This window comes from Annulohypoxylon maeteangense (genome assembly GCF_022496945.1).
Source record: "Annulohypoxylon maeteangense strain CBS 123835 unplaced genomic scaffold GGS22scaffold_16, whole genome shotgun sequence".
Lineage (NCBI taxonomy): Eukaryota > Fungi > Ascomycota > Sordariomycetes > Xylariales > Hypoxylaceae > Annulohypoxylon > Annulohypoxylon maeteangense.
The window spans coordinates 923,337-949,334 of NW_025953263.1; the positions used below are offsets into that span (position 1 = coordinate 923,337).

At 48.2% G+C, this 25,998-nt stretch overlaps 9 protein-coding genes across 9 annotated transcripts; 7 read left to right on the forward strand and 2 right to left on the reverse strand.

The window, feature by feature from the left end:
• Positions 1-80: 80 nt before the first annotated feature.
• GGS22DRAFT_170814 (alpha/beta-hydrolase) lies at positions 81-1,405 on the forward strand. The gene is made up of 3 exons (XM_047962508.1): positions 81-163; positions 236-419; positions 495-1,405. Coding segments are annotated over exons 1-3 (1,056 nt in total). The 5' UTR covers positions 81-161; the 3' UTR covers positions 1,365-1,405.
• A 136-nt stretch (positions 1,406-1,541) lies between these two features.
• Positions 1,542-4,324, reverse strand: GGS22DRAFT_51061 (uncharacterized protein). Its single transcript, XM_047967292.1, has 2 exons — positions 3,639-4,324; positions 1,542-3,579 (listed from the first exon to the last, which is right to left on the reverse strand). The coding sequence occupies exons 1-2, from the start codon at positions 3,920-3,922 to the stop codon at positions 1,719-1,721; spliced, it is 2,145 nt and encodes a 714-aa protein (XP_047816220.1). The 5' UTR covers positions 3,923-4,324; the 3' UTR covers positions 1,542-1,718.
• Positions 4,325-4,662: 338 nt separating this feature from the next.
• On the forward strand, positions 4,663-6,616 carry GGS22DRAFT_170819 (alpha/beta-hydrolase). Its single transcript, XM_047962509.1, has 7 exons — positions 4,663-4,742; positions 4,822-4,981; positions 5,077-5,150; positions 5,210-5,407; positions 5,469-5,476; positions 5,541-6,243; positions 6,299-6,616. The coding sequence occupies exons 2-7, from the start codon at positions 4,869-4,871 to the stop codon at positions 6,370-6,372; spliced, it is 1,170 nt and encodes a 389-aa protein (XP_047816221.1). The 5' UTR covers positions 4,663-4,742; positions 4,822-4,868; the 3' UTR covers positions 6,373-6,616.
• A 291-nt stretch (positions 6,617-6,907) lies between these two features.
• On the forward strand, positions 6,908-8,972 carry GGS22DRAFT_51104 (peptide N-myristoyl transferase). The gene is made up of 4 exons (XM_047967293.1): positions 6,908-7,599; positions 7,661-8,246; positions 8,300-8,685; positions 8,738-8,972. Exons 1-4 carry the CDS (start codon positions 7,043-7,045, stop codon positions 8,751-8,753), a joined length of 1,545 nt encoding a protein of 514 aa, XP_047816222.1. The 5' UTR covers positions 6,908-7,042; the 3' UTR covers positions 8,754-8,972.
• Positions 8,973-10,843: 1,871 nt separating this feature from the next.
• On the forward strand, positions 10,844-12,335 carry GGS22DRAFT_170825 (mitochondrial peroxiredoxin PRX1). The gene is made up of 4 exons (XM_047962510.1): positions 10,844-11,002; positions 11,099-11,276; positions 11,356-11,679; positions 11,747-12,335. Exons 2-4 carry the CDS (start codon positions 11,254-11,256, stop codon positions 12,084-12,086), a joined length of 687 nt encoding a protein of 228 aa, XP_047816223.1. The 5' UTR covers positions 10,844-11,002; positions 11,099-11,253; the 3' UTR covers positions 12,087-12,335.
• Positions 12,336-13,759: 1,424 nt separating this feature from the next.
• GGS22DRAFT_191558 (uncharacterized protein) lies at positions 13,760-16,942 on the forward strand (the record flags this gene model as incomplete). Its single annotated transcript, XM_047965141.1, has 1 exon — positions 13,760-16,942. One exon carries the CDS (start codon positions 13,760-13,762, stop codon positions 16,940-16,942), a length of 3,183 nt encoding a protein of 1,060 aa, XP_047816224.1.
• A 335-nt stretch (positions 16,943-17,277) lies between these two features.
• GGS22DRAFT_170833 (Alpha/Beta hydrolase protein) lies at positions 17,278-19,115 on the forward strand. Its single transcript, XM_047962511.1, has 3 exons — positions 17,278-17,366; positions 17,455-17,927; positions 18,004-19,115. Exons 2-3 carry the CDS (start codon positions 17,679-17,681, stop codon positions 18,946-18,948), a joined length of 1,194 nt encoding a protein of 397 aa, XP_047816225.1. The 5' UTR covers positions 17,278-17,366; positions 17,455-17,678; the 3' UTR covers positions 18,949-19,115.
• A 175-nt stretch (positions 19,116-19,290) lies between these two features.
• Positions 19,291-22,370, forward strand: GGS22DRAFT_170836 (patatin-domain-containing protein). The gene has a single exon (XM_047962512.1). It carries the CDS (start codon positions 19,724-19,726, stop codon positions 22,121-22,123), a length of 2,400 nt encoding a protein of 799 aa, XP_047816226.1. The 5' UTR covers positions 19,291-19,723; the 3' UTR covers positions 22,124-22,370.
• Positions 22,371-25,510, reverse strand: GGS22DRAFT_170838 (fungal-specific transcription factor domain-containing protein). The gene is made up of 5 exons (XM_047962513.1): positions 24,817-25,510; positions 23,840-24,718; positions 23,627-23,775; positions 23,036-23,561; positions 22,371-22,968 (listed from the first exon to the last, which is right to left on the reverse strand). Exons 1-5 carry the CDS (start codon positions 24,973-24,975, stop codon positions 22,489-22,491), a joined length of 2,193 nt encoding a protein of 730 aa, XP_047816227.1. The 5' UTR covers positions 24,976-25,510; the 3' UTR covers positions 22,371-22,488.
• Positions 25,511-25,998: the final 488 nt, after the last annotated feature.

The following is a 25,998-nucleotide window of genomic DNA, read 5'->3' on the forward strand; positions in this document are numbered from 1 at the left end:
GCAATCCTTCCCATACCTAAAATGCAATTATGCAATTATGCGACTATAATCTAGCTAAGACATATTGCCCTCAAACCAGAATAATAAAATAGATAATCTTTATTCATAACCATATAAATAAATATATACCTACCTATGTATATATAAGTATATACCCACCCATGTATGATCAGCCCTTTCTAATCGTATACGTGAATCTAGACCAGGGGAATCTAAACTGCTAACAGATGACCAGGTCGAAAGCTACGATTACAGCAACCTTCCCTTCAGTCGAAGATGTGGCCAAAAGCCCGGCATTCCCGACGGTGATGTGGCAGCTTGAGCCACATCGATCCGGCCTCTTACCTGTTGCTGCTAGAAGAGGTGGGCCATTAAATATCAGTTGGGAAGTTCATGGAGATGGTCCCGTGAAACTAATAGTACGTGCCTAGTTTGATCGGGGAGGTCTATACATCTAAGATCGCAAAAGCCTAGGCACTGATCTCTTACTATAGCTTATTAGTGGTCTCGGATTTTTCAAAGCCGCCTTCCAGAGGCAGACGATGTATTTCGGACATATGCATGGGTCGCAGTATTCTGTTCTGATCCTTGACAATCGAGGGATGGGTGGATCCGATAAACCATTAATGCGATATAGCACGTCGGAGATGGCACGGGATATTATAGAAGTTGCTGATCACATAGGATGGACATCACCGCGGCAGCTGCACGTGTGTGGCATTAGTATGGGCGGTATGATCGCCCAGGAGTTAGGCTACCTAGTGCCGAACCGTATCGCCACCCTGAGCCTGATTTGTACGGCGGCCCGGATTGAGAACACCACTTCCTTCACTGAAAATATGGTGAACCGCGTTACCATGCTATTACCCAAGAGCATGGACCGAAGCGTACAGTATGCGGCCGAGGCCATCTTTCCTCCGAACTATTTAGCCGGCTCAGACAACGCCTCGGTCCCAGATGAGTCAGTGCCGAAATGCAAAATCCCAACCGGGGGATACGGCAGGTTCGGGAGCAATTATGAGCGCTTTGCCGCCCAGGAGATTACGAAGCAGAGAGACAAGGATGGTTTCACCAAGAAGGGGTTCTTGCTACAACTGATCGCGGCTGGGTGGCATAATAAAAGCCCTGAGCAGCTGACAGACCTGGGCGACAGCGTAGGGCGTAAGAGAATCCTCGTCTTGCATGGAACCGACGATGGAATGATTTCGCCCCATCATGGTCAGAAACTGATAGAGTACCTAAAACCAGGCCAGGGCTTAATAGTTGATGGGCTGGGTCACGCACCTATTAATGAGAGAACATCATGGTTTAACGAATTACTCGAGGGACAATGCTCGTTAGGCGAGAAACTCAACGAGCAATGAAGGGAACTGAGTGCTCGTGTAGAGGTATACAAGATTATATAAAGTAGGTAGCTTTAGTAGTCATTATTCTCAACCTAGCACTGATTTGTTGGTATTTAAGTGAGAAGTCACTAGCGATTCGTGGTGATATGGTCGTACTGTTACATTTTATAGTCGTTTTAGGCGTTAGGTTGTGAACGCCTATCCCGCTGGCTCAGGTATCTCAAAGCAAACCTTCAAACCCGACAAACCCCAAAAGCATTGTCTCCGCCTAATATCCCACCATTTCTTTAGACTTAGGAATACACATTCGTCGCTCGCGATTCTCAGAAGACGCAAACGCAAGCAACGGAGTGCAGCTGATACCCTTTCTTTCTAACTTACAGTAGCGACGAAGTTCTGATATTGCTCATCATCACCCAGCGGCTTCACCGCAGTCTTCTGTGGTGGAGTCACCGCGGTTGTTTTGCTCACCCCCGCCCACAACACGCCAGGTTGTTGAGGTTGGCTTGACAGGTCTGCCTTTGGCGTGTTTGGATTCTCTTCGGCCTGATCTTCTTTATCGGCTCTCGGCAGACGCATTGCGAGAAGTACATACTCAGCTCGAGTCATATTATCCATGACATCGTCCATGTAACGTCGTACATCATCTTGAGGAGCAACAACCCTGGTCAAATTCTCGAGGTGCTTGCTAGACTGCGCAAATATCCGAACTGTCACGGGCTGATAGTAATCCAGCACCGGATCACCTCCGTATTCCAACCTGCTCCCCTTGCGTACGATGAGGAACGATGCTATGATCTGGGTGGGGTTGGCATATTCAAGAATACTATACTTAGGAAATAAGTACCTATCTCCGGTGCCGCCCGAAAACTCGAGCACAACGGCTGAGATGTCAGGTTTCGCAGAAGGCGGTGGCCCCTTCGAGCGAAGGGCTTGCTGCGAACTGGACGCATGAATAGGTTGGCTGGGCGTAGCAAGAGAGGCTTTTCTCGATGTGGTACCGTTTACTATCGTCGAGTTTTCTGTCCCGTTCGCAACTGTTGCCTGCTGAGACTTCGGCGTTTCTTTCGCCACGAGATCTTTTAACTTGTCAAGCGTCGCTTTTAAATCTGTGGCATCTGTAAATTTGGTCTTCCCTTCCGCTATTCTTCGAACAATGTCCCGCGTCGTCGCGTCGTCCAAGGCCTTCTTCACCAGAAGAATTACCAAAGGGTCGCTCCCAGGCGGTGCCCGTAAATCGATCGACCTCTGCTGTGGATTGGAAGCAAGGATAATATCAAGGATAGTTCGGACTTCATCTGCGAAATACTTAACCGTCCTACCGTCCACAAGAAGCCGGTCCGCTGATGGCCCGTGCTGACCGCCTTTCCTCTTGTAGTCAGCGGTAATTTGGTCAATTATCTTTTGAAAATGAGCCAATTCGTTCGGCGCAGCATCCCCTATAGCCACACGCTTCATTAGATCTCGTAGCTGGGGATCCTCGGATGCTCTCTCCGCCAATGTGACAATTATGGGATCGGCCCCAGGCGCCGTCGGTGTCGCCGGTTTGGCGGCCGGGGCGGAAGGTTTAGCTCCAGAAGTGGCGACTGCTGTGGGTGCCGGCGGACTGGGGGCATGCAGTTGCCGGTTGGTAATCGAGCCGGGTTGGGGATGCCCTTTTGATTGGGGCGGTGCTGGTTGTGAAGAAGGGCCAGCCGTAGGAGGGAGTGCCGGTGGGTGTTGTGGGGCAGCAAGGACAGATTCTAAACCTCGAGGGGAGGCTAATGGCTTGTTAGTTACGGGAGTAGACGATGATGGCCGCTGTAAATCGGATTGTTGTGTCTGAGTCGGAGTTTGGACTTGCGCTGCCGATGGCGGTTGAAGGGATGACTGGGCTGGGGCGTGCGAAGGCGATGCCGGCGAGGCTGTCGAAGTTATGGGGGTGGATGGGGCAGTTAGTTTTGGAGGAGGCATGACGCCTTTCGGTGGACCATACTGCATTATAGGTCGGAAGGTAGAGTTGGTGGTTGGTGCGTGTTTCGGATCCTTAACAGCATACATAGTAGCTTCAAGAACATGAGGCTCGACAGTGATTGTGACTTGACCAATCTTTGCCATACTGTCTTTCGGGGGGTTGCTCGGATCTTCTTTGACGACCCCTTTTCGTTTCGTGGGCTTAGTCCAGTACTTTTCGAAGATACCCTCATGAATCCATTTCTGACGCGATCTCGATAGCGATTCGGCCACAACACCACTGGAAAGAGTAAGGTTACTATGTAACTGTTAAAGAATATTAAAATAGACGAATATTACCTCTCTTGGATGGACTGATAGTCTCTACTCATCAGATCATCAGGTTGCGGATGTTCTACGGTTGGCAAGGGATGGCCGGCTTGAATGGACTTCGGTAATTGCGGTTCTTCGGGGATATTTTCAGAATGTGCCGGATTTTGTACTGGAGCTGCCACTGGAGTTGTTGTCGTTGCTGACGCAGGTACCGGAGTAAGAGATCGTTCGGGAGGGGTTCCAGTGCGTTTCTTGGAAACATGATCGACTCTCGCAGCTGCTCTTGCTGGCAACTTTCGTTTTCTCTCCATTGTATCTAGTTAAGCCAGTGTATGGCTGGTGGTTTGCGCGATAGAAAATAACAGAAGAATAGATACCTGAGTATTAAGTAAATAAATATAACAAGATCTTATTATTCGTCCACACTAGAGGTGCGAGAAACGTGAGAGCATCTCTACAAGAACAGTGGTTGTCTAAGAACAATTGTGACGATGGTGGTGGTGATGACGATGACGATGATAATGGTGGTGGCGGTGGTGGTGATAGGAAGGCAGAAACTCTGGCAGACAAAACGTCCACTAGATTTCTTACTCGTTATCCTTATTACCTTAATTAATAAATAATGGAAATATCTTAATATCTTAGGTAAACTTTGCAAACCTTAGATCATAGGTAATTAGAATCGGGGTTGGTTTTGGTTTTTTTTTTGTTCGCGATGAAGAGATGAATAATAGGTAGTTACTTGCATAGGTAAGGTAAATACATTTGAACAGCCTAAGAAAAAGTGGGCATGAGAGTCTACCTAGTAATGTTTGCATTATGTCGGATACCTAAAGACGCGGGTTATGGATGTACCACACTGTACATGTACATAAAACTCCGCATACGCTTGTATCTACTAAATATGTACTGAATACATATGTAGTCTTATTGATAAGTGTCTGTCTGCACTACACATGTGCATGCGAAGCATGGCAAAGACCCACATCAATAAGCACTTCTAGTTATCTAGTAAATATAATAGGTAGGTATAAACGACATCAACTTATTATTTATACGTATCATGAATATGTATACAGTAGTACTTCTAGTTCCCTAATTGGTTTGATTTATAGTTTCGTAAATTTCTAGGTAGGTACCTACTCTATATTCAATATGAGAATTACTTCATTTTGTTTCCTCAGTCCTTACAAAATTAACCCAACATTAGCCAACTAGGCAGATCATCCCAGCCCTGTCATCTTCCCTCGCGAGCCGATGGCTGTGCGTGGCTCTCGTTGGGTCATACCTTTCAGTGTGAGCCTAGGCGTTCCAATTGGTCTCTACGTGGCTTTCATCCTGTTAAGCGCGATACCCTTCTTTCAAAGACAGTAAGGTTTTGAATCCTTATCATCACCTACTACATATCTAGGTCTGCTCTGACAAGACATGCGCAATATGCTAATAAATCCTGAAATGTTGCTAGCTTCTTGTATGCCCACCGAGTGAACACTCTATTATGGCATAACATTGATATGCCGGAATACTGGGGGTTTGCCAGTTAGTTCCCCTCTTCAACGTAAGGCGATAGGTACTCGTCTAATCTGATCAATATGAAGGGAATCAGGTCACCCCCTTTTCACTAACTACTCCTGATGGTGAACATCTCTACGCATGGCATATTTTACCGCTTCCCACCTACATAAAACATGAAAATACCCTTCATGTCCAGAAGCCGGGTTTCTCGAAAGACATTACCAAGACGGAATCGTTTAAGCTGCTCAGGAATGATCCTGAGGGTCGACTTGTCATCTATTGTAAGAAGTCTCTGCCCCCACCATGCCTTGCTGCCTACGATGTTAACCGAATTAACTGCAGTCCATGGGGTGAGCCAATGGAATGCCATGGAACAGTAATGAGAACTAAGACTGCTGACTCCGTTGTAAATAGAACGCCGGTCACGTTGCCCAGCGTATTCGCCCTGACAGTTACCACACCCTAACGGATTCTTCTCTATACCACGTCCTAGCTATCGATTACCGCGGATTCGGCAAATCAACCGGCACGCCATCGGAAGAAGGATTAATCCACGATGGCATCACAGCTGTAGACTGGGCTATGGATATAGCAGGTATCCCGGCCAGCCGGATCGTTATTTTGGGTCACAGCCTCGGCACTGCGGTTACGAGCGGTATCGCAGAGCACTTTGCAATGCAAGGAACCGAATTTGCGGGCGTTATCCTCGTTGCCGGGTTTTCCAGCTTGCCAACTCTAGTCTCTACATATGCAGTAGCCGGGTTCATACCAATCCTCTCGCCGATCCGAGCGTTTCCGTCACTCCTCCGCTTCCTCCAAAGCTTTATTGTGGATGAATGGAAGTCCGCAGACCGGCTTTCCCATCTCGTGAGCCTCACGCGAACGAGATTACGGTTGACTTTCATCCACGCCAAGGACGATTTAGATATTCCATGTCATGAGAGTGATGTGTTGTTCAGATATGCGTCAAGCGCCGCCATTGATGAGGTGCTCGACGACATCGACTTCTTATCATGGAAGGAGCAGCGAACTTCGCATGGGGAAGATGGAACTTTTGTTGCGATTGTTAAGACCAGGTCGGATATAATTATCAGGGAAGAAATTGTACCATATGGTGGTAGGTTACTGCGCGTCGTGAATATGACAATCGAAGGCAATGCTGACAAATGCAGGACACAACCATGTCATGATATCTTCGGCTGTTGCACTCGCAGTCATGAGGTCATTTGGATTAGATAACACTTAAACATCTCTACATGGTAAAGATAGTGTCATCTACTAATTGGTACTTGGGTCATAAGCGCTCCGGGGGCTTTTTACTTACAGGTTTTCCCAGACATGATTTAGTCTCTATAAATGGATTAGATATGATACATTTCTTTCAATAGATGATATGGTGATAATAAGTATCTCAAGTTAAGTATACATGCCTACCAACACGGTATACCTATGTATATATACCTAGTATTTATTTTATCTTAGTAGGTAACGTTGATAGTTTCCCGAGTCTTAACATATAGTAATGTTATGTATCACAACCATCATTAATGTCCGCTTTTAGTCCATATCCAGTCACGAGTTCTATGCATATAAAAGAGAGTAGATTATGTTCTTATAAAATATGTATTTACCAAAGGTTCCTTGTACGTATGTATTGAACTTATGAATCAGGCGAATTAAAGATCTCTGCTGATCCAATACCCCCCTCCCCCCGATACCTAGTAGGTTTAGGTCTAAGTACCAATTGCCCCGCGCTCCCAGATACAACCCACAATTATTTACCAAGATACTACTAGGTACTAGGTTCTACATACCTATTAGGGATGTACCTAGACAGATCAATCTTTCCTAGTACTACAACCTACCATCTACATCGAAAAAAAACGAAAAAAAGAAAAGGGGAATTATAGAAAATCATGTCCGAAGATCAAAAGCCTATTAAGGGCAAGGGAAAAGATACTGAGAAGGAGAAGGGGGGTGAGAAGGAAAAGGACAGGGCTGCAAAGAAGCTCCATAAAGCTATCGACGGCCTCTCTAAGGAACAAGTGACCCAACTCCTCGACCTCAATCCCGCACTCGCAAACGAACTCGGCAGCAGAAGCAATGACGACCCCGATTCTGCCGCTGATGCCCTCAAGCGGCTCGGTCTTCAGGATATTATGACCGGACTAGCTTCGAGTGGGAAGAATGCCAAGGACATGGGCGCTTACAAATTCTGGGCTACGCAACCTGTTCCCAAATTCGGTGAAGATGGCGATCTCGCCCAGTCCGTCGAGGAAGGCCCCATCAGGATACAGACTGTTGACGAGATTCCGAAGACACCGGCACCTTTGTTAGATGGTTTCGAATGGTCTACTATAGATCTGCTAGACGATAACCAGCTAAAGGAGGTCTGGGAATTATTAAACGGACATTACGTCGAGGATGACGAAGCAATGTTCCGCTTTAACTATTCAACCAGTATTCTCAAATGGTAAGTCGCCGATGTTCTTGCCAGGCGTAAGGGTGCTACAAGCTAACAAGTGCTTACTTAGGGCTATGATGCCGCCGGGATGGAGAAAGGAATGGCATCGAGGAGTTCGAGCCTCGCAGTCAAGAAAATTAGTCGGCTTTATCGCCGCCATACCGGTCGAATTGCGCGTTCGGGACAAGGTCCTACATGCATCAGAGGTCAATTTCCTCTGTATACACAAGAAGCTTCGCTCGAAGCGTCTGGCTCCCGTACTCATCAAGGAGATTACGCGCCTGTGCAACTTAGAAGGCGTTTTTCAAGCCATATACACTGGCGGAATTGTCCTTCCAAAGCCCGTTAGTACATGCAGATACTACCACCGGGCCATCAACTGGCAAAAGCTCTACGACGTTAACTTTAGCCCCTTGCCGCCGAATAGCACACCTCGATTCCAGATCAGGAAGTACGCTGTTCCAGATCGAACCTCGATCAGCGGACTCAGGGAGATGCAGAAAAAGGATATTGGTGCTGTCCAAGATCTTCTCACGCGGTACTTGGCCAAGTATGACTTAGCCGCCGAGTTTGATAAGCAAGAAGTTGAACATTGGCTGTTACATAATAAGAAGAATGCTCTAGAGGAACAAGTCGTTTGGACCTACGTCGTTGAGGCAAGTTTATTAACCATGTTGTCATCTTTGCTAGCATATTAACAGAAGAATAGGATGAGCACAGGAATATTACTGACTTTATCTCATTCTACTGTCTCGAGTCTTCCGTCATTGGCAACAACAAACATTCAAATGTGAAAGCAGCATACCTCTTTTACTATGCTACCGAGACGGGGCTCACCACCTCCGTTGACAAGGAAGCTCTAAAATCCCGTCTCAACGCTCTAGTCTCAGATTCATTGGTATTTTGCAAGCAGTACCAGTTTGACGTATATAACGCCCTTTCGTTAATGGACAACGGCCTATTCCTCGAAGAACAAAAGTTCGGACCGGGTGACGGACAACTACATTATTATCTATTCAACTACCGGGCGAATCCGATAGCAGGCGGTGTTGATAAGAGAAACCGCCTAGATGTAGGGGCGTTAAGTGGCGTTGGGTTCGTCAGACATCATAAGATAATCAAGTAAAAGTCGCTAACTTGAGAACAGGAAGACGCAAATTTGACCTTATGTGGGTACATTCAGCGGAACGGATGTTACGGCATAAGGCCTTTTAGTAGATAGGTATTTGTAGGCAGGCGGCATGTGCTTCATGGCGGATTCTTGGAAGGGGGGCGGGGGACAAAGTCCTCCATCCCAGGGGCTCGCTAGCTAGACCGACTTACCATGGCCAGGCATTGCATGATTCCATATGGAATTCTCCGTGGCGGATCTACAGGGACGCCGGTCCTCACCACCCCAATCTACAAGTGTGCCTCTTACCCGTCAGGTTTTTTTTTAAGAAAAGACTTGCGGCAATTATTCGTTCGGGTAGATGCATTTCTAAATGATACCTGAAGTACAGCCTGAGAAGACATGAGCATCCCTAAGCCAATCAGATGTCTCGTGCCTGTCCCGACATTCGCCCAATAAATTAGGATCGAAAAATGCCAGTGATTTCGCCATGTATATGCAACCAATTGATGAACTCTTTATCGCTTTATTAAGGTCTGCATTTTCTGTGCGTCCTAACCATGAAAATATTTGTCAATCATTTTGCGGGCGCCCAGATGTCACTCGTACTCGCCCGCACACGTGGCAGAAGTCGGAATATTCATCAGCTTTGTTGGGACTGTCAGTGTTTCCAGGAAGGACCACGTCTCGCGAGTTAATTTCCAGCACCGCAAATTACAACCCAGGGCCGTGGGCCCGTGGCGTTTCTTGAGTAACATGACCCGAGCTGCCTCGAAGGCTCCCGGAAGCGGGATACGAAAGAGGTCTGCGTCAATTGAAGGTCGCCATCCTTCCTGTCGCCGACAAGAGTAGAGAGCACCCGTTCGACGATGTGCGGTTATATGCTATTAAAGTGGTACTGCGAGGAATGCGGAGCAGTATGCATTTCCCAGATATTGTGACCCATCATATACCTATCCTATCACTCGGGGACGGGTTCGTCGAGTCTCTTTGGCAGACCGTAGGCTCTTCTAGACCAGGTCTTACGAGCCAGGAAACCCGCCTTGCCGATTTCCAATGGACGGAAAGGCTAACTTTTCTTGCAGTGGTACACCAGCGATGAGGTCAAGGTCGAAGATTGCAATGCCTTCGACTCCACGGGCAGTTGTGATCAGCGGAACCTCGTGAGGGAGGAGGAGTCAGATGCTGGCGGCCTCTGTGACGACTGTACAAGCGAGCATCATGGAGACACATAATCCCAACCTTCCCCTCGAGAAACGCAACTTTAAATTCGAGTTTAAGACAACATTTGAAGTATAAGTTATATGTGCTGTATCTCAAGTAGCGAGATAGTTGATAGTCAGTGTTCTTCAGTTCAGTTATCCAGACCACCTATTATAATCAGTAATAATGCTTATATCCCGAACTATTGTTTGTTATATGACTCACCTGAATATCATAATTGAGTATCGCGCTGATTTTCAAATTTCTAACAGATGTCGCGCCTGAGACATAGGAAATAATTTATCACGTCTAGATGGAGAGGAAAGAAAAAGAAGAAAAGGGGGGAGGGGGGAGTTGACGTGGGTTGTCTAAAAGAGAGCCAGGAACTCACTACTAACTCTGTCTTGTCTTCAGTATTTACCCATAAGAAAATCCAGCTGTATACCATCTATTTCGAGTGTTGTATAAGTTTAGTCAGATGCAATCGAGCGACTGTCTATATTTTTAAGGATGGTTATTAAATAATTATAAGGATATATACTATAATTACACTTATACGTGAAACTATATTTAAGCTTATTCAAGTACATAATCATTTATAAAAATAATTAAATAGATAAGCAATTTCGTATATACGTATTTCATATTAACTTAAAAACTGCAAATACGTGCTTACCAGTGCTTGACCGATATCCGTCGTTGCAAAGTGATAAAAGCGGGCCGATAGCCGGGTCAAGACATACGGTAACTTTATAATAAATGATACCATCCTAAGGCTCGAATGACATGATGCGGAGAAGGGCAAGAGCCGGTAGCCAATTGAAGGATCTCTGCAGCACGCAATCTAGTACCATTCCAGAAATAGACTAGTGAGGGGTGACTTCGCCGACATGGGGAGGATGGGCTTGCGACGGGTTACATCAGGGCGTCGCGGGGCACGTCGAAATAAAGCTCAAGATGAGAAAACATAAGAAAGTCGATAAATTGCGACATCACCTGAATTCCTATTTGGGATTTGATAACCATAGGTAGAGTTAACTATTGGCTAAGCGTCAAGCCGAGCTAATCCGTCTATCGCATTCCATCACCTACCTAGCCGTATGTGAATAATATATTACTTACCAGAGAGATCGGGGGAGGTCAGAGAGGTCAGGGAGGTCAAGGAGGTTCATAGCTAATATGTGCTGCGCTTAGTACATTAAATACCTGACGTCGTGCGCTGACCCTACTTCAGTCGATCGCTTGCTTCTTTCTCCCCATCTATCTGTTACTCGTGATACCTACCCTCCTTTCTTTTACATATCCCCGCAATCCGAAGCATCACCATACCCTAGCTCAAATCAATCACAATGGCCGACTCTAGAGCTGCTCCGTAAGTCTTCGTCTAGCTGACAGCCATTTTCTCGATATCTGTAGCCTCAATGTATATCTAACTCATCTGCCAATGTTAGCCTCCGCCTGGGATCTGTCGCTCCTAACTTCCAAGCCGAGACTACTAAAGGTCCCATTGACTTCCACGAGTTTGTCGGCGACGGATGGGTCGTCTTCTTCTCCCACCCTGAGGATTTCACTCCTGTCTGCACTACCGAGCTCGGCGCCTTTGCCAAGCTCGAGCCCGAGTTCACCAAGCGAGGCGTCAAGCTAATCGGCCTATCCGCCAACACCCGCGGGAGCCATGAGAGCTGGATTAAGGATATCGACGAGGTTACAGGCGGCCACGTCGCCTTTCCTATCATCGCCGACAAGGAGCGCAAGGTTGCCTACCTTTACGACATGTAAGTAATCGCCCGTTTCAGGCTCAGCTTAGAGCAGAATCCTGACCAAGATGTTCGCGATGTCTAGGATCGATTACCAAGATACTACCAATGTTGACGAGAAAGGAATTGCCTTCACGATTCGCTCAGTCTTCATTGTTGATCCTAAGAAAACTATTCGAACTATCCTATCCTACCCGGCTTCCACGGGCCGAAACTCAGCCGAAGTCCTGCGCATCGTCGACTCCCTCCAGGCTGGAGACAAGCACAAGATCACTACGCCGATCAACTGGGTTCCCGGCGACGACGTCATCGTTCACCCTAGCGTCAAGAATGAACAAGCTAAGGAGCTGTTCCCCGAATTCCGTTCTGTCAAGCCGTATCTTAGATTCACACCTCTACCCAAGGAAAAGGCCACTGTCTCGTAGAAAGCTACGATGTTGAGGAGGGGGACAGCCGAATTATTTGAAGTTGGTGGTTTTCGATGGGCGCGATGTGTAGACGGGCTCACTTAACACGGCATAAATGACGTGGATATTTCTAATAAACAATTGAATCCCTCAAATTCTATTTCTCGAATTAGAATCAATACAATAAATACCCAAAAGAAACTAAAAAAGTAAATCTATTAAACGAAGAAAGTAGTAATTATTTATTATTATTATTATTATTTTTAACTTTTACTCGTATTTCGATGTTGCTTACATAAAAAATAACAGCTTATTTAATATGCAAGTAAACACGCATTATTCCTGTAAAAAGCGTTGTTTATGGATTAAAGTGTCAGTATTAACCTAATACTACTTACATACTAAAAGAATATGTACATAGTAGAAAGATATGTACCTAAACGAACACCCAGCTACAAAGTGTGAGCGTCCTTATTGCACATCAAATATTATTACATAAATATTTTATCTGTCTCAAAACCACACATTATATATATGAGGTACTTCAGTACTATGTCAGAATTTACCTACCCAAATTTCTATGATGATCTTAATGCATAGCTAACGGTTTTCTTAGCATTCATTTATTACTTAAGTACGAAGTATTGTGTGGATATATGTATGTACTGGATCCATGTGGGATACCTACCTAGGTACGTTCTACCGCTTTATCCAACTATTACATAAATCTCATATATGAAATGAAGCATAAAAGTAACGCATCATAGTAGGATCTAAATTTAATTCATGAATCAACGCAACCGCTTTGCCTTAATTCAATCTTCCTCCCCACCTAGGAACTAACATAACTCTCAACCTCAAACTTGGCCTCCACCCCCCCTTTTCCCCCTTTCAATAGCACTATCAGGCAACAAGAATACGAACGTCTGTGCGACCAGATACGAACCAGGCTTTTTCGAGTACCTAACACCGTTAATACTTCGTACAGAGGGAAGATAAATCAAGAAAAGAAAAGCCGAAGAAAAAAGAAGGTCTAGAAAGGGAGAGGAAGAACGCGTAGAATAAAACGAAAGGACCGCGGTAAAACGAAGACAGGGGAAAACGCACGCGCCGACGCGCCGACGGAGTATTTAAGATTGCCAATTACGACGTCGACCAAGGACCTCTTGTGTCTACTAAGGACTAAGGTAAGTCATTGATGATCGAACCCATTGAACCACTGGTACTTGTCATCCATTCTTCCCATACTCATAGTCCCATACGGCATACCGCCTCTACTATGTATGAAAATAGTAATTCTCCATGTTCGTCAAGCTTCTTGTGGCATTCCCCCCCCCGTCTCTCCCCCCCCGGTCTGGAGCCGCCTTGTGGCTACTTAGTTAGCCTTGGCTCCGTCGTCAGCGTGTCCTCGTTTCAAGCTTGGAATTATTATCGAGCTGTCGGGCAAGAAGGAAAAACATCCCCTGCTTTCTATCAACCCTGGTGCAGAATTTCTCTTCTTCTAATATGACCTTCCCGGCCCTGCTCCCCCGGTCGCCCTAGCATCATAACAGAGTAGTACTCATCCGGGTTTACGGCACCTATCTACCGCCTATCTACTTTTTGAGGCTCATCTTCCTCGCCTTTTCAGCTCCTTTCTTCAGCCTCAAATATTTGCCGTGAATCTGCGGCCAAGAGGGAGGTGGTCAAATATGTCTATGTCTAATTCTAGTCTAACTCCGGGTCAATCAGACCGCCAAAATAGTCCACAATCAGTCGACGACGCACACGAGAGTGAATTAGACGACCAAGACCGTCGATTAGCACCTTCAAAATCGCCCTCTGATATCCTCTCCGACGTCTACCGAGGTATTAGGAAAGCAATCCCGACTCGGGAAGAGTCTCGTAGGTTTGCCAGAGCACCATCGAGACTAGCCTTTAAAACATCAACCTCCAACTCTACGGCCTCGGAGATCAATTCAGCACCCCTTCTATCCAGGCCGGTGCCTCCACAACATGTTAGAAATTTGAGTTTGCAGGACAGTCTCGAGAAACCACTTCCAGCACCACCGCCACCATCATTATCCCCCTTGAGTCTTGTAACTCCTTCAGCACCGTCCGGCCAGTTGCAAGACAGCCTAACTGCCATAGTCGACAACGACACCGCCAACGAACCAGACGTGGGCAATCAGACGAAAACGATGGATTCCAATACGTCGATGGCTTCAACCCAGATGTACAGCGGTGGAAATGACATGAGCAGTAGTCAAAGTAGCATAGCTAGCTCCTCGAGAGCTGACGGTGGGGACGGCCAGAAAGATAACTTGACACCCCGAAGTAATGGACCCCTCTCGGCTGGGCCGTCTCCCCCGGTTGCGTCGACCAGCAGGACCCCGGCTCTCGGCGCGGCCGTTGGCACTCCCGCAACTTCGGGCTCTTCCGCTCACCTGTCCGGGTTGATGTGCAATGTTCATCGTACAACTGGTCAAGAACCTCGCCCTCTAGTGGGCGCCACAACCACAGTCTTAGGGGATAAGCTATATGTCTTTGGTGGACGGATATTGTCGCGAAGTAGGCCAGCTCCCCTCACATCGGATCTTTATGAGCTAGATCTTATCAGGAGGCATTGGAGTAAGCTTGAAACCACCGGAGACATTCCTCCGCCCCGGTACTTTCATTCCATGTGTGCTCTAGGAGATACCAAGATGGTCTGCTACGGCGGCATGTCGCCGACTGCCACACAACCTACATCCGCATCCCCGGACCAGCAACCCGAAGTGACCGTAATGTCTGATATATATATCTACGATGTTATAACTAAGAGGTGGACTTACGTTCCTTCTCAAGATGCCCCACAGGGTCGGTATGCTCACTGCGCCTGTATCCTGTCATCTTCTGCGACATTTTCGTCTCACAAGGCGCCCTTGTCTGCCCTGCAGCACAATCCATCTACTGGAAATCCGAACGAAGGCCGGATCGGTATCAATATAGACGGCGCCGGCGGGGCCGAGATGGTAGTGGTCGGTGGCCAGGACGGAGCCAATCATTACATCGAGCAGATTAGTGTTTTTAACCTTCGCAGTCTAAAATGGACCTCGACGCAGTCTCTTGGAAAATCCTGCGGTGCATATCGTAGTGTAGTCGCGCCTCTGCCGCCGAGCGTGACTGCTAAAATTGGCAAGTCGAATATCGGTAGCTCGCGCCAAGAGAGCGTAATCAGCCAAGAGGCTAAAGAGCCCGGCTCGTCGATGCTCATTTACTCGAATTATAACTTTCTAGATGTAAAGCTGGAGTTACAAATACGGGGCTCGGACGGCTCGCTCGCCGAAAAGCCAATGGCAGGGACGTATTCTCCCCCCGGCCTGCGGTTCCCAAATGGAGGTGTTATCGACACATACTTTGTTGTCAGTGGCACGTATCTTACCAGTTCGAAACAAGAATACGCCCTGTGGGCTTTGGATCTTCGAAATTTAACCTGGGTGCGCATCGATACTGGCGGTAGCGTCTTTAGTCAAGGAAGCTGGAACAGAGGCGTCTTGTGGAACAGGCGGAATATATTCGTGATTCTTGGAAATCGTAAGAGGAGTTTGGTGGACGATTACAACCATCGCCGGATTAATTTTTCTAATGTCTGCATGGTTGAGCTGGAAGCTTTCGGTTTCTACGATAACCCGCGCAAGACGTCACCGCTGGCCGGCTTCATATCTTCCAGCAGCCCCTTCACGGCCCCCGGTTTGAGCATAGCTCGAAAGGCTGGGTGGACTGGCGGAGGAAGGTCGCATATGCGCGCCGCCGAAGAACTAGGCGAGAAAGCCTTGGCACTGCGAGAGTTGGCAGATATGGATATTCTATGCTTCCACGGGGAGCGCATACCCATTAATTCTCGAATAGTCGCACGGCGGTGGGGTCCGTATTTTGTGCAGCTACTCCGTGAGGGCGCTGCTACACAGGATGGCAGTGACTCGGCAACGCTCAGAACAGGCATGTCGGGGCAAGCAGGCGCCCGTATGTCTACGGTAACAATCACGCAATCAAACAGGAGCACAGGCGACAGCAGTTTGTCGATGGCCACTACATTGAATAACACATCTTCTGCCGGGTCTCTCAAGCCACCCAGTACGGCGGGTACCTCCGCATCCGGCGGTAGTGGGCTGGCAGATGTGAGCGCGATAAATTCGGCGCCAACCCCTGCATCGTTGCCGCCTAGTTCTCGACCCCGATGTTTATACCTCCCCCATACGTGCCCAACTGTCCAGGCTCTCCTCCATTTCCTCTACGCGTCAGCGCTGCCTCCTCCATCATCACCCCTCTGCACGCCACAGATTCTCTGTTCACTATTGCAGATTGCACGACCCTATAAGATAGACGGTTTATTGGAAGCCGTAGTCGAGCGTCTTCACGCACGCCTTGATTCGCGCAACGCGGCAGCTGTATTCAACGCCACGGCCATGGCAGCGGGTGGGGGTCGCGGGATTGATGGCAGTATGAACCCTAATTTTTATACGGCTGAATCGTCTATGGCTGGTGACCCCATCAATCCCTTCCATGATCGATCAATGTCTGTGTCTCAGTCTAGTACCGGCGGGGCAACTGGTGCTCTAGAAGTTCTCCGGATCAACACCAGCGTATCTGGGGCGAGGCCAGAACCCGAAGAGCTTAGCGCTACGACGAGCGTATCAGGTAGCGAGTGGAGTAGCGAGCTCGGCGGTAGTGAGCGCGGCGCCGTTAGGGAAGTATGGAGCGGAGAACTAAGTAGCGTCATCGGCCTACAGAAGCGAGGCCTAAGAGGTTTAATGGAGGGGCGACGAATGAGGGCAACTGTTGATCGCGAGCGTGATGGGGGCCGGTCAGAGAGGTTTGGGTCGAGGGTGGGATTGGGGATCGCGGGATCTTAGAAGTATCGTTCAAACGATAATAGATGACCGGGTGGAACATCAATTGTTCGTACATAAGCAGTACTTAAGGGGTAAGACATGATATCATTGGTTGGATCGGAGTTGGTTCTGGCAAGGCGCACGGATAATGCATGTGTTAAGAGTCCTCAGTTACCTAGCGAGGGATACAGTCGAGATATACTATGTAGTTGAGATACCAACTGATGCTTTCGTTCTTTCGTTACATATCTACTTCATGCAGTACCTAAATGCTTTATATTACGTTCGATGTATAACCAAAAAAGAGTCATCTATGTACACATGTATGTAGGTAGTGATTGGTAAGTAAGCTACTTGTCACAGGTAAATTTGTTAGACGGTAGGATAAGTGGAACAGATAGAAGGCTTGATAACATTAACATAGGTCATGTTTCATTTCGCACACCTTCGAACCAAAAACAGTTAGCCTCCTCCTAATAGAGCAGAGTTTAATACAACCCCCACAGCCCCAGTCCCAGTTTATCAAAGCTTACCATGTATGTATGATCTATTTGACCCCTCCCCCTTCTCCATCCTTATCCCCAACCACATATACACACGGCACCCTAGCAGTGAGACGGATATGTTATCGACTTATCTCGTATATGATTCGGCTAAATGTCGTCTTTAAGAACTATCTCTTAATCTCCTTAGTCCTCGACCCAAGATCCGTTGAGTTTAACATGATGACTTTTCCCTCGCTCGAGTGAATTGAAGAATGCTCCCACGCCCCAGCTTGAGCTTCACGCTCCCTAGCTTACACGACAACACCAAGCTCGACTGCCGAATCTATCATCCAGCGTGTTTAAATGGACCACTTGGGCCTTCCGATACGTTATGGCATCAACACGCCGCCGTTGTTGCACATCCCTACGCGCCGTTAGGAGGATCTTATGACGATCCAGTTGTACATCTCGTTGCTAATACACTGCTTAATCTTGGCTTTGTAGTTGCGACGTTCAATTTTAGGTTCGTATCATATTTCGTTGATAATAAGAATGACAGGAGGAGCGGAAATAAATAATATTTGAACTTACAATGACAGAGGCGCATCATCTTCCTACGGTCGTACCTCGTGGACATCAAAACCCGAACGCGCCGATTACAAGTCCGTTGCCGGTTTCCTCGTGTATTACGTGCATTACTTGAGCCCTCCTCAGCATAACCCTAACCCAACCCTACTGCTTGCCGGATACTCGTATGGTGCCATGGTGACGATCCAGCTCCCCCCTCTCGACTCCTTCCTTTCCGACTTCGCCTCGCCCGCCGCCCATACAGCCTTTGCAGACATCAGGTTACGAGCACAGCACCTTGCCGAACAACAGATAATCATATCTACCACTCCCTCCTCGCCGAGGAAGTCTTTAGGCTTGCGTGTCGGCGGGGACGAGGACACGACATTGTCAAAGACTCGTGAAAATCCAAGGTCTCGTTCTCCTAATCAGGAAGAGAGGATTCGGAAAGGCGTCAAGGAGATATTATCACGGCATAGGCTAATTCATCGAAAACATAATCATAGCTCTGTTGACCGATCCGAAGGAGTGGGACGCGACGAGACATTCCTAGAGAGTGTTGACAACCTAATTCGATTTCGCTGCAGCTTCCTATTGATTTCGCCTCCGTTAGGCATTATTACTAATTTAGCGACTATGTCCTTCTCAAATCCGTTAGCGAGCCGGTCGAAGAGGAAGAGAGGGGTGTCTCCGTCGTCAACTAGCAACCACGGAGGAAAAGCCGATCGTGAAGAGGTTGAAGCTGAAATGAAACTCATAAGAAATCCAACTTTGGTCGTATTTGGGAATCAAGACGGCTTCCTAGCCATAAATAAAATGCGTGATTGGGTTTTGCAGCTAGGCAAACCCGAGGGGTCGCATTTCCATCATGTAGAGGTTTCGGGAGCCGGACATTTCTGGGTAGAAGAAGGCGTCGGACATAAACTTCGGAGTTCCGTTTCCTCTTTTGCAACCAGATTGATAGAAAGTCCATAGTCTACACTGGGTAGTAAAAGTCCAAGGCACCGAAAGTAGGGCCCTAGTACATATGTATGCGCTGACATCTAACCCTCGAAGTTCCGTTGTACATGTATATATTACACATACCTACATGTACCTACATACCTATATACCTACCTAGTAGCAGTAGGTATTCCCCGCACTCATTACCCCTCGTGAAACCCCACACAAAGGTACAGTAGGGGTCCCTGTCTTCTGACCCACCTGATACCTGATCCAATTGTTTATTGCTCACATGGTTATGTAGTTGGTAGGGATCCCAGCATTGCTTCCGCATTTCTTACGTCTGTCCACGTTCTAGCATTCTTTACCTTCCCTACATAGTACATCATTCGTAGTACGAAAATTGAGAAAGGTTGGGCTGTCTTATAGAAACATACTTTGGAGTCGATAATTCATATTTTATTATCTGCGTATCATACCTTCTCCGGATATCTACTCGGTATCTACCTAGTAGTGTCTACGTGTAGTATCTAGTTGTAGATTGCGAATTCCTTACTCGCCATGCGTAGTATCTATCCTACTCACGACACCTTACACAAACTACAATTCTCGACTCCGATTTAGAACTCTTCCGGATCTTCCCAGATTCCTTATCTTGAGTCGCGGTATCAACCTCAAGAGCCGATCAAGAGTCCACCACCATCACCACCACGAACGCGAACACGGACGGATACGTAGGCTAGGATGAGAAATATACCAAAAGATATATTAAGGCGATAGCACCTCTTTTTCTCGCGGAGCTTCCACAATGTCACATACCGTAGACATTCTTCCGTCTATCCCCTCGCTCCGACCCTCCACCCCTAAGAACTCGCAGAAAAACAAGCGTCAATCGAGTTATCCACCCCCAGATGTCGACCCCGTCTCCAGGGTTTTAGACGGTCTTCTCTACCTTAGAGACGGTCTGACGCCTAAAGAGAGGGTGCAGAGAAGACAGCTCGAGGAGCGCAAACAAATACTATCCGCGCGACTACAGAGTGCGGAATCCTATAGAGAGTGGGATGCAGTGGCACACGAGCTAGATATCCTCGAGGGTAATGAAGAATGGAAGTTAGATATCTCGTCCGGCGACTATAATCCCGACCTCCTGGAAAAGCGCTTAAAGGAGCTAGACGACGCCCGCGCTTACTGCGATATGCGAGCTATGATGCATTTGATTAGAACAGCTCTGTCGCGCGATCTAGGCGGCATGGGCAATATCGACCTCTACCGCCACTCTTACTGCGGTACCAAGAAGTTGATCGAGCGGTACGTAGATTCTACCTTGCAGACAATTACGACCCTGGTCGAGCAGAGCGCTCACCGTCTCCCGGATGATTTGGGTCCTAAGGACTTATTAGACGCCGTGCTTTACGCTCGCCAAAGCTTCGGCCGGAGCGCCCTCCTACTGAGCGGCGGGGGTACGTTCGGTATGACCCATATCGGGGTATTGAAAGCTATGTTTGAGGCAAGGCTATTGCCACGTATCATCTCCGGGGCCTCTGCTGGTTCCATCGTCTGCTCCGTTGTCTGTTCAAGGACCGATGACGAGATCCCTCAATTACTAAAAGAATTTCCGCATGGCGACTTAGCCGTGTTTGAAGAGGATGGAAATGAAGACGGCCTTCTAGGCCACCTACGGAGGTTGCTCACGGAAGGCAACTGGTCCGATATCAAGCATTTGACACGCGTGATGCGTGAATTGCTCGGCGACATCACATTTCAAGAAGCATACAACCGTACCCGGAGAATATGCAACATTTGTGTCTCGTCTGCATCCATCTATGAGCTACCTCGGCTACTCAACTACGTCACGGCACCTAATGTTATGATATGGTCTGCTGTGGCGGCGTCGTGCTCGGTTCCGCTCGTCTTCAGTGCCGCGCCCCTACTGGTCAAGAACCCCTTGACTGGCGAACACAGTACGTGGAATCCCACTCCGCAGATGTGGATCGATGGATCTGTCGACAGCGACCTTCCAATGACGAGGCTAGCGGAAATGTTCAACGTCAATCACTTCATCGTCTCGCAGGTTAATCCCCACGTCGTTCCTTTTCTTACCAAAGATGACGTGACGCGCACGCCCTCCGGCGCACGCCACGAAACAATCTATAGGGAAGAGTCCGATTGGCTACATACAATCACTACCTTGGCCAAGAGCGAAGCATTACATAGGATGCAGTTCATGGCCGAGATTGGTATATTCCCAACCCTGGTCAGTAAGCTACGGTCGATCCTGAGCCAAAAGTACTCTGGCGACATTAATATCCTTCCGGCTATGGGTGTTTGGGACTTGCCAAAGGTGCTAAAGAACCCGACGACCGAGTTCATGATGCGTTCATGCTTATTGGGCGAGCGAGCGACCTGGCCTAAATTATCTCGCATACGTGACCGTTGTGCTGTCGAACTAGCTCTGGATCGTGCTGTCCATGCTTTGCGGGCCCGCGTCGTATTCAGTAAAAGTCAAGTCGACCTACGAAGGATGGCCACCGGCTCGTTAGCGAGAACCCATGGAGAAAGTCACGGAACGTTAGCACCCGGCTCAGCTCAGGCGTGGTCCCTTTCGACAAAAGACAAGCTGAAATACCGTCACCGAAGGTCTAGTGGGAGCAATCTTTCAAACCCGCTCCATCACGGCCTTGCCAAAGAAAATCCGTACAAAATAACAGACGACGATACGGATGAGGAGGAACGCCTTGAGATGGCCACGCGCCACACGCACGCAAAACCGAAGATCAAGATCAAGAGATTCCCGAAAGGTCACATGTTACAGACAGGGCCCAGAACTAGTCCTATCCTATCCTCTACCACGGAGCCTGACTCTTTTGATTTCTCCCAGCCCGTGACACCTACCGGTTCCAAGAATACGAAAGAGCCACCCCCCAAGAAATCCACGCTTTCGACGATATTTACCATACCTGGTGACGACAGTGTTGGCGATCACGCTACCGAGACGGCTTCGATGACTTCCCCACAGCAAGTTCCTCACGAGGGTGTGGAGGTTGAGACCAGCGACTTACACACTTCAGACGCCGATGAGGAAAGTCACACTGATGACGAGACAACTCCATCAGCCCCCAAGCTATGGAATATACATGGGAAATTGACTGCCAGTGAACTTAAGAGGAAATCATCGATCGGCAGCAGTAATACGAAACATTATCGTTAAATAATATAGCTTCAAAAAAGCCAGGTCTACGCGATCAATACAGTTTTTAAATAATACCTTAGATGCCAATTAGAAAATTCAGCCTACCAACCACCCAGTGTGAATAGCTTGGGTTGATCATAGAGGTGGGAGTATCTATCTACAAAGGAATTTCAGGTAGAACTCGTAGTCGAACAGCGAACAGGAGCATCGCAGGATGTAGATCTCTAGATGTATAAGTTAGATCCTATTTATACACAATTACCGAATACCCCATTGCTTTGTCGAACGACGCGCCAGCCGCTATCTGCATAGCTAGATACATATTAAATCTATTGCATCTTGATATTTTAATACAGGCCAGGCCCTCTATCTGCCATCTGTATTCAGAACTCGTCGTCCGGTCCTGGGGGTCGGCTAGACACACCGTACATATCTTCCGGTCCAGTAAATCCCATCCAAGGATTAAATATGAGCCCTGCGCCCTCCTGCCCGGCATCCAGAGACTGCCCGGCTGGTGAAACTTGGCTGTTTCCCGGGCCTGTCGTCCCCCACGAATGATCTCTAGGAGTAGCAGCCCCAGCTAACACCTCGTCACCTACCCCAACTGGGAAGGAAGTCTGCATGCTGCTGGGGAGCGTCGGAGTCTCGGTTGTTTGAGTAGGACCAGCGATCTCGTTGCTATCGTCAACGAAGTCCGACTGCAGCAGCAGGCTCTGGACTGATAGTCGCTGGCGCGAGGTTGCGTACTGCGAGACCTTCGTAGAGGGTCGAGCCGATGGTGGTTCTGGCTCCGAGAATGCTTTCTGGGTCTGTAAGGCGAGACGGACCGAGTAGCTCGCTATCAACCGTTCCAAGTCCTTTCGCTGCGAACATTTAGCATTACCTAACTCGGATGACATGGCCAAAGGGCCGAGGAATTTGACAACCTACTAATGGCTGCGTCGAGGCAGAATACGGAAAAAACCTCGTGATCAGTTTCAGTGATAGTTTGGCCTTGCCTATAGCTACATCCAAATTAGAAGCCGCTCGAGAACCAAACATGAGCAGACGAGCACTCTCGAAGGCGCAGACGGCGGCGTCGCGCTCAAGGAGCAATTCGCCGTCCCCGTGGTTCAAGAAGTCGGAAACGATCCCAATAATACTTCTAGCATGTTCGAGACACTTTAGTTGCATCCCAGCTCTGTCTCGGGGGTGGAGGGCGAGAAGGACGGGTGAGGGAGCTGCCTCACTATAACCGTCGAGTCCTAGGCGATACATGTCACAATGGCACTGGTGCCATGACATGTGCAGCATTATGAACTGCGCCTGCCACTCAGACGATGTTAGGTTCACCGCCGAGTACTGTTCGTTGGGTCTAAGTGCTGCCCCGAGAAATCTCAGCTCCTCTTCGAATCGCCAGATACTTTCCCCAATAGTCGAAGATAATTCATCACCTAACCCGACCCTGCGGTTAAATCTATACGGCATCGCATGTAAGCCTAAGACGCGAAGTAAGGGGAGAGGAGGAACCCGTATTTATACCTCATAACAGCCCGCCGCACAGACGTTAGTCGCAGAGATACGCCTCGTAAGCCGATGACGGTGGCATTCCCGCGTGACTCAGGACCGGGTCGCAGCACGCCAGTACGTACGTGCCGGCCCGCTTCAAAGTTATCCTCATCGCAAGGAAGCTAATGGTGATATATCAAATTAGTGGAAACTTTTGTTGAAATTTCTAGATTGGTGAAGCCTTACAAATATGGCGATGGTCTCTTCCGGGTATAGTTCGAACTCTCTCAGTCCCACACAGAAGAAGTCATCGAGCAAGTAGAGAGCCCAGAACAGTCGCCTACGTGCTTCTTGCGCGACATCAGGGAGCTCCGGGCGCTCGTAATTCAAGCGGAGGGCTAAGGCCGTTCGAGCGGCCAACGCAGCCAACATAAACGCCGTTGGAAATTCGCCGCTCTCGATCCTGTAACGGATGATAAGAAGTAATGCTTGCAAGTTGAAGATAGATGCCCGTCCCATCTGCTGTAGTATCAACTGCTCAGCCTGTTGAGCCCATAGATCGTGGCATAATGCAGTGCGGTGGAGTTGCAGCGCCGTGATGGCGCAGATAGCCAGCTTCAGAGTCCCGTTCATCGTCTGGTCCCTACATCTCTGAAGAGATGTCGGCTTGTGAAGAAACGAAAACGATGGGAGGGGATACAGGTGCTTGAAGTAGTCCTCCATCAGAGCCAAGGTCACGTCGTGATCGAGGGTAAGCCCCTGTGCTGGGCCAATCATCATGATTCCCTGAGTCGGGGAGGTACCGCCGGAGCGTTGTTCCGCAACTTGGCCGTCGGCCTCGGAGACCCCAGCCAGATCATTTCCGCGGGCGATAGTTCCGTGCTTCTTAGTCCTGGGATAAACGCACGTCCGATTCCTTCTGACGCAGCTCGAACAACTCGGCAACTCTCCGAGACAGCGGGTCTTTTTAGAATGACACTGGATGCAAGCCTGCATGCGGCGACGCCTCTCGGGCAGCTTCACAACGTATTTTCCGGGCGATTTACCAGGTGACTGCTGAAAGGAGCACTCAAACCCCAACCGATCACAGTTTTGGCAGATATTTGGTCGGCCGTCGCAACGCACCTAGGGACGATGAGAGATGCGTGTGAGCTGCATGTCTGCTACTAAATATTCGGATGCCTTTGCATCGTCTTCCAGACGTTGAGAAACCATCCACTTACCTTTCTTATCCTACATTGAGAACAGATTGCGCGCTTTTTCAACGAGTCCGGTATAGATACAGGCGTAGATATTGGCCCGGACCCGGCCTGCGGGCTCTGCGGTTCATGAAGGTCTCTAGAAACCTGCAGAGGACGCAGAGGACGCAGAGCCTCGGTCATTGGTGGCAATAGTCATACCCCTTCCTCATTTCTCATTAGTCAAAGCCTCGTCTCACACCTAACACAACCGCCAGCTGAGACGGGATTAGGTAATTCCTAATAATGAGCTGGTCTTCGAATGCCGAATATCGTTTGAGAGCTAAGTGATGGAAAGGTTTAACCTACACGCCCAATCATAAGGTGGACAGACCGACAAGACCGAGAACCGTAAGCAAGACGCAAATACATTCCCACTCTTCCCACTCTTCCCACTCAAGTGTAACCACACGATGGCACTAGTCGAGGCTGGCCTGGGAGGGCTCTGCCTAATTAAATAGATCGCAGAAACCGGGGTTCTTGTGGGGATAGGGAGACCAGGTTTGTGGGGGTATCCAATGAAAGGAGAAGGAGTCCAATGATCTACACCGTTTACAATCGCTACAGAGTTAATCCAATCCTTCGGGACGTCTCACCAAGACTTCTGCTTCTGTCCTATCTCCGTCGGTCTTGGTGAACCGTAAACCACACGAGGTTGTGAGTAATGCTGCATATAACCTATTAGGGTATTAGGGAGTATTACCAACATCCGGACCTCACGCCAAGAGAACCAACCTACCCTAGTACGCAGGGGTACTTTTGAGCTCGCAATTCTTAGCGCAGATGACACAAGAATGAACCGGATGAATCCCTACGACCACCTGCGACGGAAGTTTCTACCTACTAATTACCTAGGTAGTTAGCAGAGTAGTATACGTACCTAGTAGTATGTTTACATACCCAATACAAAGTGCGGCACAGACCCCTTTATTGTGTAATACTAGGTACGTATCCTTAATCGGTGGTGCTTGTGGGTTCTGGGTTGGAAAAGCTACTCTAAGAAACGGTACTTAACTATCAATTCATAATGGTGCGTATGTTAATCATATATCTTAGCAGATATAAATACCTATGTAGGCATATAATCTAGCCATCTTATAAATGACACTAACTCGCTTGTGTATCATCGGTTCTGTCATCGTTGTTCAGCTTATATCAAAATTCTGA